The sequence below is a fragment of the Phalaenopsis equestris genome, unplaced genomic scaffold (genome assembly GCF_001263595.1).
Source record: "Phalaenopsis equestris unplaced genomic scaffold, ASM126359v1 Scaffold000036, whole genome shotgun sequence".
In the NCBI taxonomy this organism is placed as follows: Eukaryota; Viridiplantae; Streptophyta; class Magnoliopsida; order Asparagales; family Orchidaceae; genus Phalaenopsis; species Phalaenopsis equestris.
The window spans coordinates 4,560,797-4,571,903 of NW_018164478.1; the positions used below are offsets into that span (position 1 = coordinate 4,560,797).

The 11,107-nt window shown below is 33.0% G+C and overlaps 1 protein-coding gene across 1 annotated transcript; it reads left to right on the forward strand.

The window, feature by feature from the left end:
- The first annotated feature begins 2,163 nt into the window (after nt 1-2,163).
- Nucleotides 2,164-2,420, forward strand: LOC110018972 (protein transport protein yos1-like). The gene has a single exon (XM_020716468.1). It carries the CDS (start codon nt 2,215-2,217, stop codon nt 2,368-2,370), a length of 156 nt encoding a protein of 51 aa, XP_020572127.1. The 5' UTR covers nt 2,164-2,214; the 3' UTR covers nt 2,371-2,420.
- Nucleotides 2,421-11,107: the final 8,687 nt, after the last annotated feature.

Genomic DNA, 11,107 nt, shown 5'->3' on the forward strand with positions numbered 1-11,107 from the left:
GGAAAGAGGGATGCCCATCGATGGCGCTTACGCATTTGGGCGGGAAAGTTTGTTAGAAAAGTGTTACCGGCAAGGCGACCGCCGGTGAAGGTCGGTTAAGATCGGCGACGAAAGAGATCACCGGAGAACCGGAAGAAGTTTCGAAATCCGGTCAAGAAAAGGGAAGAAGAGGAAAAGGTTCGATTAGGGTAAGAAGGGTTCCAAGAGGAGGGGGGGAGGAATGTGAGCGTGAGATTAGATTTAGGATTAAAAAAAAATTATTTAAAAAAATTATTATATATATATTTTTTTTATTAAAAGAAAATATCAAATTTTGTGCAATTCATTCGTGCACGGCGCCCCAACAAAATGGGTATCCTCATTAGCTAAAATCGACATTTCAGACGCGACGACGGGGTCCGTTTCGCCATCTGGGGTCATCCGGACAAATTCGTCGACGATCAAACCAATTTAACTTTAATTCGAACATGTTGTGGCAAAAGAAGTTATTTTGGTCCAATTGGAGTCGTTTAACGAGTGAATTGATGACCTATCCTCGCCTAAATGACAACTATAATCAAATAAACTGATCGCTGCAGAAAGTCAAACATCAAACGTCGTGGGGTCCACCTATGTCTTTCAAGTTCCTGTAGGAGCTCAATTTGAGCTTCGATATGTTGGCTTTTCAATTGACTCAATCAAATGTTGAGGATCTGAAACCGTCCATATGAAACTTCAAAGAGCGAAGAAATGACTCGAATTTTTAAGTAGTGTAGGTCCCAACATAATCCTCTAGGAGAGTCAAAATAGAAAATCCTAAGGCTACATCCTAAGGTATTTAAAGAAAGGAAAAGGAATACCTCAAAAATGAGGTCAACACTTATTCGTGAAATGATCTCCCTATTTATAGGGATAAGAATACAATATGGTGATGTTATATTTCTTACTCCTGTTTGATGGGGTTTGTATAGGGTATTCTAAGTAGTTCACAGCTATGAGTGTGTCTCTCGACTACTATAGAGCTCGTTCACCTTAACCAATATGGCTTCGACTTGGTAGGGCTGGTTCGTTCGGTTGAGCCTGGTCAGGTTTGTCTATCAACTGAGCTCGTTTGTCATCGGGTTGGCACGACTGGTTGTTGACCTTTGATGATAAATTGGGGAGCTTCTGGGAACTCCCGGTATGATTAGAGTATTGATGGGCTTGATCTTCCCTCAAATCAACTTCTTGATGCCAGATGGCTAGAATGCATCTTTGTCTCGGTTCTTACCCAACGGCTCGAATTCGGTTCATTCGTTCATCTTTCGTGACTCAGTTATTTGTAACCTTGCTTATTTTGGCTCAAAAGACTGCACTCGTTCGGATAAGTGGGTCATTTGCTCTTCTATTGGTCAACACTATTTTATCATACCCTCCTTTTCTAAACCATCACGTCTCCTCAAGACAAATGCAAGCACATTTTTTATGTACATAAACAATTGAGAAATATGTAATTAGATTGGGGTATTATCAAATGAAACTAAAAATAAAAAAAATACATAGATTAAAGGCAAAATGTAGGAATTAATACATTTAAATTCAAACTAATGTTCAAAGAAAATATAAGAAAGGCTCAACATGCAAACTTCACTTGTTTTGTCCACCATTACAAGAGCTAAGATTTAATGTAACAATGTAATAACACAATACAAAAAGGCATGTGTAGATGTGTTGGTTTAAACATGAAACGCCATTGCTCAATGCTCATGTTAGCCAAATAAATAAATAAACATAATCTTCGCTTAAAAAAATGTGTAGCAGAAGAGAAGCCTAAATTGCAGATGAATCCTAAATTGGTTGCCACAAAAATCAAAAGTCGTAGGTTAATATAAAACTACAATATTCGAGAGCCAGAAATCACAGTAGATTCAAAAAACTCTCCATCGAAAATTTTTTGAAAATCGATTATGTGGCATAAATTATGAAGTATGAGAACGCAGTGCAAGAAAAATCATGAAGTCAACCAATTTATATAGATAATTCTATGTTATTTTTACAAACTTTAAAAAGAGGATAAACAAACACACACACACACATATATACATACATATATATATATATATATATATATATATCTCGAAAGCTTTTGGGCTTGGTCCGTTGGTCCGCCTCTCCCTCTTTCTCTTCTCAAAATCACGAAAAGCTTTCACCTCGATTGAGAGAGCTTAGGGTTTGCCTTTTGTGTTTTCTGCTGGAATGGGCTTGTGGACCTTGCTGGAAGGATTCCTGCTTCTTGCAAATGCATTGGCTATCTTAAATGAGGACAGATTTCTGGGTCCAAGAGGATGGAGTTTCTCAGAGGTTTCGGCAGGTGGCCGAACAAAATCTCTCAAAGGGCAACTCACATCTTGAACTTAATCATCGTGGTTGTGAAGTTTGTTTCAGGATGAGATGTGAGGTAATTTGTGAGTTCTATGCCACTTAGGGTTGTTCATACTATGTGGTCATCAAAATAATTCAAAATGCTTTATATTTTGATTTTTTTTTAAGTTATTTATCCTTTTTAGAAGCCCTTAATATATATATATATATATATATATATATAATTAGAATATTATAAATGATACATCATCAATAAATTCCATCATCACAAATCTCAAGGCATGCCACATATGTCGAAACAATCTTTTGAGCAAGAAATGTTCAAATTTTGATAAAAAGTCATACGGAAGTTTGATTTCATCAAACTTATAGTAAAATTGATCGGCTCAACGGGACGGATGCAGGGATACCAACGTTAGTCCAATGTAAATCAAATCAAGCTCAAATCAAGTCATTAAACCACTCGTGGAAGATTTTGGACATATTTAAAAGGTAAACGAATGTTGAATTTAGCAAGTCTATAGTCAAATTGAGCATCTCGACAAAGACGAATCTAGTGATCCCAAGATTACTCTATTCCGACATCATTAAGGCACTCAAATGTTCATCAGATGTCATATGATCGAAGGAAAGTCTTCGGACTGTCAGATCAAAATTGGTCATATACTTGCATTAATTGCACCTAGAGGACCATAAACGAAGCCCTACCCCTCTCATAACGGGAAGGGAGCTTGATACTTGAGAAAGGACTTAAAATTTTGAGAAGGAGTTGAAGTCTAACATTACTCCTACTACTATTGATCGTCGCCGACCACCATCGACCACCGCCGATCGCCGTCAGCCACCACCTGCTTGCAACCACCGATCGCCATTGACAATCGCTCACTTCTTACAATGAGTTCATTCATACTTTGACTTTATAATTCAGAATATTTTGTAACATTTTCTTGCCCGTTGGACAATGACTCTCTGTAATCATCAACTTATAGTAAATTTTTATAACTGGGTGTAGAATTTGTAGTTTTTTCTCTTTACAGATTTTTCACGTTAAAAACTTATGTTGTCACTAGTGGTTGTTTTCTGTTATTCGAGCGTGTGCTAAATTCTCATGCAACACTAAGACGATAATCTATTACTCTATCGCCATCAATTTTCTAGCACACATCTATAAGGAAAAAAAAAACCAAAGAATAAAGGAAGGAGGATAAATTATACTAACCAATACGTTTAAACTCATAAATAAATAAAGGTTGACTAATGAAAACTCATAAAGTATATATTTTGTTTACAAATATATGGGCTAGGATTACGTGTTATGACTCATGTGGAGTATCATTATGCTAGTAGGCGGTGTTAGATGTACCAAGCTGAAGGTAAATAGCATTGTTAGAGTTTTAGTTGCCCAAAAATGATGGATTTTGTTGATCAATACCCATAAGAAGAGATTTAAAATAAAATTTTGAGTCATCATGATAAAAATAAACTAAAAACTGTCCACCACAGAAGTGCGAACAATTATGTGCAGGCCAATACAAAATCAAACATCTTACACACAATAGCTAACGATAACACAATACAACAATCATGTAATAAGACTCTGACAATCTAAAATAGTGTATTCAATACTTTCAAGTTACTCTTTTCATTATTAACAAGCCACTTTAATTTGAAGCTTTAATGATCTCAACCTCATAAAATTAAAACGATAAATTCTCTCTCTCTCTCTCTCTCTTTCTCTCTCCAAATGAAGGAAAAAATAGCCACCAAAATTAAAAATTTGATTTTTGTTTTGGTTATCATTTAGTTTCAGTGACATCATGAGTTGTATTGAGGAACTTATGGAAGCTTCAAATGAAAAGAAAGACTAAATAAAGTACTAACCAACTACATTAACTCAAGTCATTTAAAGTAGAGATAGCTATTAATATTTCTTAGTAGAATGGATAACTCAAATTTGAAAGACATCGATCTTTTTTTAGACAAAGATTGTCGGTACTTTGAAGCCATTTAAGCAAATTCTATGGGTGTTTAGTGCTTCGTCAAAATAGAAAAATTTAACTAAATCGAGCTCATGTGATTGATTTATTATTATTTTTTTAAAAATAATGATTTGATTTTTTTGGCTTGAAAAATTTTTATGTTTGATTTTGGATCACTATTAATCCTCATTAAACCAATTAATTCAAAAAGCAAATAGTTTTAGAATCAGGAAAATAAATTCATCTACAAAGAAAATAAATTGATCACATAACATACTCATTTCGATAAATTTAAAATTTTGAATACATGGTGCATGCATAAGAAAGATATTCAAAATAGGTTGCTGAAAAATAATCTGTTGTTAAAAAAGTTGCGGTGTCTATTATAATTTTTTTTTTTAAAAATTCAAACTGTAGCTAGAAAGTTGACACCGCACCTAGCTAGGAACCGTGTGAAAACGCTGATTCAACGGTTTGAAAATGTAATTTTTTGAAAAACACTATGAAAATACAATTTTTTGAAAAGATTGTCAAAATGAAATTTACCCAAACGGATCTGATGCACCGCATCAAATGAGCTGCCCTAAACGGGACCTTAATTTAATTTGTTATATCTGACAAGTTCTGTAAAATGTTTAAGCTATGGAATAAATAAAAAAAGAGAGAATTACATGAAAGAAATTACGGCAACTCATGATAGATATTTGAAAATTTTCCTTAAAATAATTTATTAAAGAATCAAAATTATTGCTGTGATGACAGAATAATGATAATGGTTCAAATAATAATAATAATTTAAATATGGAACTCAAGCACTTACACTTCCCAAAAATATATATACGAAATTAAAAAAAAGGACCATTTGCATATATAAAACCTAATTTTCATGCATTTATATATTTAACATCTAAATATTCATATTCACATGCATAACATTATAATCTTTAATTACAAATCACAAATATCATTGTAACTAATCATTCATGCATGATATATAGGGAGCTTAAGGTGTCGGGTAACCTAGACTATTAGTTGACATTTACGATATAAGACCACTTAGATGGGGGTTCGAATTCCCTCTGTTGACCTTAAAAGATGGTACTCAATTTGTTAGTCACATTAGGAATTACTTGAAACTCTTATAATTACCTCTAGCCATTATATATATATATATATATATAATGGAGAAGTAGAGTAGGGGCCGGAGTAATGGAAGGAAGAGAGAGGAGGGGGTGTTGTGGGACCCACCACAACTGAGTGGAGGAAAAGCCGTCACGGATTTCATGATGGGTCAATCAATGATCCATCTTCATGCTTCCATTTAAGATGACGGGACCCACTCCCTCCCATGGCCCAATACCTTAACCATTTCGATTTATAAATCATTCGCCGAAGTGAACCCCCAAAAGCTAATGCCGCCAGCTCTTTTCAGCTCATCTTGGGTGCTGCGCTGCATCCTTCACATCACTTTCTTTCACCTTTCTATTTATAATTATATAACACTTTAGAATAAATAAAAATAAAAATAAAATAAAATGATTTATTAGGGCTTATAATATTACGAAATCAAATATTAACATACATGTAAAAATTAGGCTCAAATTATAATATCACCAAACCAAGTTCAATGTATGGCATCTTAGGCTGATTATAGCCCTCCTCATAGTTGTATTATATAAGAAAATTGTATCTTAATAGAAACATACGGAGTTAATAACGAGAAGATTGATAGAACACATAATACCAATAAAAAAGATTATCACATTTTATTATTATATGCAAATAAAAGGTTCTTATAGGTCAAGGGGGTGTGGAAAGCCCATATTTTCCAAAATACGAATGTCAAATGTCAAGTATCAACTACCGAGATAATTTGTTAGTCTCAGTGGTACCAGCTGCCAATGTTGACTTGTCAAGTTAATTTGTCATCCTCAACTGTCCAAGTACTAGTTGTTATGCACTTTGATCAACATTAAAGAAAGAACATACATCCGTGTACGTTTATTGATCGTCTCACTTCTATGACATTGCTTTCCTGTATCCGTGTTTCGTGAATATACCTCGCAATGTACTGAAATTATTTAACATTCTCTCTTTATGACTTGAAGAGGGGAGAGAAGCCATCAAGAATCATTATAAATAAAACCTCTCCCTCCTTCAAGATGGGGCTCGGCTCTTTTTTGTCTCCCTTAAACTTCTTATGAAGGATTCATGCGAAGAATTTTCAAAGCACGCACCCACTTTCTCCCACGGCATATTTTCTTCGCAGATCTCTCTCGAGTTATATGAACACGCAAGTCTCTCTTAAGATGTACTAACCTATAAAACAAAACAAACCCAACATTCAAAACGATTTATTAATTATATTTGAAGAAAAAATTCCAACATTTTCATTAAATTATTATTCATAGATTCTAGAATCATTGAATTTACATGAAAGTTAATATAATGTAAAGTTTAAGTAAGTTTAAGAATCATTGTTGCTTTTATTTAACTTTTCAATGCAGATATAATTGAAGCCCACATGTATAATAATTAGGGAATCAAACGCCTCCAATGGGCACTCAAGAGTTTGAAGATCTGTGCTTCCCTTTTACATTTAATATAAAAGAAAATGAAAGTTTTTCATATGTATTTACACACATAGCACCCCAATTCATATGTATTTACATGTCTAACATCTAAACTTTTACATTTATGCCATTCAAATTCTTCATATTATATTAAAAATATTATTATTATAAACATTAAAAAGTGAAATACAAATTGTTATGCATATATGAGGTGACATGCAAGTAAAAATTGAAGTTTAGGGGTACACAAATATTGCAAAAACATAGGAGTTGAGTGGTATTTATGTAAATCTTCCTCTTTTATTTATTTATTTTAAAAAGGTGAGCCCCATCCTAATTTTTTTTTTTCAGGAATTAATAATTGATTAAATTTTATTTGAGAGATTTTGTCACTGGTGAAGACATGGATTAGACCACCTCAACATTATTACACAGCTTGGCAATTGTACGTGTTAACAAGCCAAACAGTTAATGCATAAAAGTAGCTTTTGAACCTGTAAGTTCATAATTTGCCATATTTATATGGGAAATTAATCAGTTAAAAAATTTAAAAAAAAAACCTAATTTATTTGAGTATTGATTCGAGAACATTTTTTTTTTTTTTTTGTGAGTTTTCATTATTAATTTTTACTGAGATTAAGCTTGAGTTTTAATTAATGTAAATAGTGAATTTTCATTATTAATTTTCACTGAGATTAAGCTTGAGTTTTAATTAATGTAAATAAAATAATTTATTTTAATTAATTATTTTTGTAGCATTCTTATAAATCAGGAAAAAAAAACTCAAAATTACACGGAAGATTTAATGGTGTCATTTTTTCAATGATTTGATCATGACACATGTAAAAGCTTTGATTCAAAGATAAAAAAAAATCAAAAAAATATCAAAATTAAAACAGAAACACCAAAGCTCCACTTAAAGCAGAAAAAAAAAATCATCAAAGGACACTACAAGTGTTTTAATTCAAGTCGAATTTGCTCAAATCAAACATTTAATAGTGTAGTTAAAAATTTTATATTACTATTCGAGAGATCTGTCGAATATTGGTTTGTCTATGAATCACACCTCAAGGTTTAGAGCATAAGACAGGAAAGAGAGTGTGTGAGATAGATAGAGAGAGAGAGAGAGAGAGAGAGAGAGAGAGAAGGAGAAACGCACAATAATGAACATTAAAAAGACATGTATATTTCATAAAATGATCTTGAATTTATAAGGGAAGGGGTATAACTTGCGCAGATATATGTTTGTTCTCGTTTTAATGGAGGCGTTATGGGATATTTTAGGCATTTTACGTATGTGGGTCCAAGGCTTGGCTACCTTTTTATTTGATCAACTGAGTTGGATGGGTCTTGGTACAACAAGACCTGTTTGTTTGACTATGTTTAGTCGAGGTTGCTAGTCATCTTTCCATGGTCATCCGGTCAGAAGGCCGGTTTGTTTGTTTAGACTTTGTTGATTGGCTAATTTAGTCCAAATATCGACCTTAAATCCCTTATGAGGAGCTCCTATGTGCTGAGGAATGTTAGGTTATCATAAATATGGTGAATCACCGTAAAATGATATGTAGTTCACTACCCAACAAGTAGAACCCGGGCAATTGATTTAAATGCTTGTTTCATGGTTACCATTCAGTTCCTAATAAGAAGTTATTAGGGTGTCTATGGGATAACTGATGGTAACAAGGAGTTGAGTCTTTCCTTAGGTTTGGTTTGTCAAAAAGTTGATTATCTACTTCAATGTGCTATCTTATGATATTTGGTTTGTGCGCCTATCTGTCTTGCTTGGTCCAACAGGTTAGAGCTCAGATCTTGACTCCTTTAGTCTTGTGGACTATGATTCGAATGACTGCAACCAATCGGCTTTGGCTTTGGTTGGACTACTACGCGCTATTAAATAATCGGACCTTCTAGTGTTTTGTTGGGGGATCTTTTTTAGTTGTACTATTTTGGTCTCTAAAGTTGTTGGATCTTCTTGAGATCCATGTTAACGCATTCCCAATGTACAACATCAAACAATCGTCAAAATTTGAATGCTTATAAACAAACAAAATATCTCAATTTGAGAAATCCAACAAGCCCAATATCAGTACTCAATCTGATGTCATTAAAATCAATGCTTAAGAATAAATTATGATCAAAGTAATCAATACAACAATTTAATGAAATGATTGAAAATTATGATTGGCTCACATTCTTCATGTTAAAGGAATATTAATTAAGAGCTTAAAATTTTGAATAGATCTAAAACCTTAATTGAATATCAACGCTAATGATTAACACTAGCAATTGTAGTTGTCTATCCTTAATTAATCACATGTTTTTGGCTCCTCAATCGTCATTGTTCTACCAATCAAGTACGCACACCATCACACGAACTTGCGGCTTGATTTTCATTTACAAATCACTGATGTTTGATTATCATTACACCATTGTCATCATCCATTTAATCATTCTCACCACCACCAACTATCAACTACACTAACATCTTACGACTGACATCATGATCACCATCATCATCTTTCATTACCTCAATATGCTCGTCCACTGAAGCATGACACCAAACTAGTGAATTCCATTTCATAATATATAAATATAAATTATCATCAATGAAACAATATTCCAAAATATTTGTAAAAAACATTAATTACTTGGCCATCTAACATTCCAAGTTCAAACTTGGGTGTGGTTAGCCCAATGCAATAGGCCCAGGTTACTTGATATCCCTTTTTGTACTGTACTTTACTTTTCTATTTGAATCTGATGACCGTTGAACAATATTAATGCTCTTTTATGGATCGGCGGCCGATTATTTACACAAATGTTCATAAAATTCCACATTCTTGGAGGGATCGCAATGCATACAGTTACAATCATAGCAACAAAATTTAACGGCTGACATGAATCACATCATCTTCTTCTTTTGACCATCACAATCAATGATCAGAAATCGAGAACTTTGAACTGCTTTTTTTTTATTATTTTATTTTTATGTAAATATATGTATTATGTCATGTTAACTCCCTTACATTGACAAGTTGATATCATACTTTTCACTATTGGCCGAGTTCATTTCATGTTTCAAGAGATTGCTATTTTATTATATTCAAATTTCAACAAATAAGAAATAATATTAGATAAAAAAAAGCTTTTAAAATAAAATAACCCATTGATCTTAACAAAGGGCTTAATTCGATTTAAATCCAGTTCTACAGAGCATGTGGGGAACAAAGCCCCCCAACATTTGGAAAAATTATTGCGTCCGGCATCCCGGATGTAGCTCTGCATCCGGACAACGAAAGCGATTAATCTTCTCTGGGAGGGACAAAAAAAATATCACACCAAAATGTATCGCACAAAGAGTATGGTGCAATAATTTCTCCTACATTTGAGATGCCTTTTATATCATTTATTTAATGTCACATCATTTCCTGTTATTATTTTCTTATTAACTCTCCAGCCCCAAATCCTAACAAAAGTAAAATTTAAAAAAAAAAACAACAAAGAAACAAACAAAAAGCACGGATCCACTTCTGCCGCAGACCTACGACATGGCATTGAGACCATAAATAAACAATTAGTTAAAGGGGGGCTCAAGATAGGCCCAAATTAGGCTAGACAAGACGAAATGGTCTAAATAAAGTCAGCCGCTCCGGTTTTCCACATTTCCTTGCATGGTCACCTCGTAGGAGAAATAGGAGCCACCGCATGCATATCTATTAATAAATAAGTGAAATGTCAAAATATTATCAATTATTTATATAGGGTCTTTTTAATTCCAAATTTAATAGAAATATCAAAATAATTAACACTTTTTAAATTATAGTTGAAATAATTTTCATGGAGGACTACTATTATAGCTCAAATTTAAAATGATCTTTGAATATTTTAACGCTTCCGTAGACTCTATGACTACTATTCATTTGGGGCAATGGTGCAGTGCCGCATTGTTGTTTTTTTGTTTAGTTTGCTACTTTGTCTGTTTATCAAAAATATGCATCTGTTAAAAAGTTGTGGTATGATATTTTCAATATATATATATATATATATATATATATATAAATTGGCGTGCTTTCTTTGCAGCAGCTTCACAGTTACAATTGTTTTTTTGAATAGATGTGGTTGCTTCAAGTATAGCTTAAAAAATGATCTCATGTAAATATTCAAGGACTATTTAAACATTTTACTCATTAACATATATATATATATATATATATA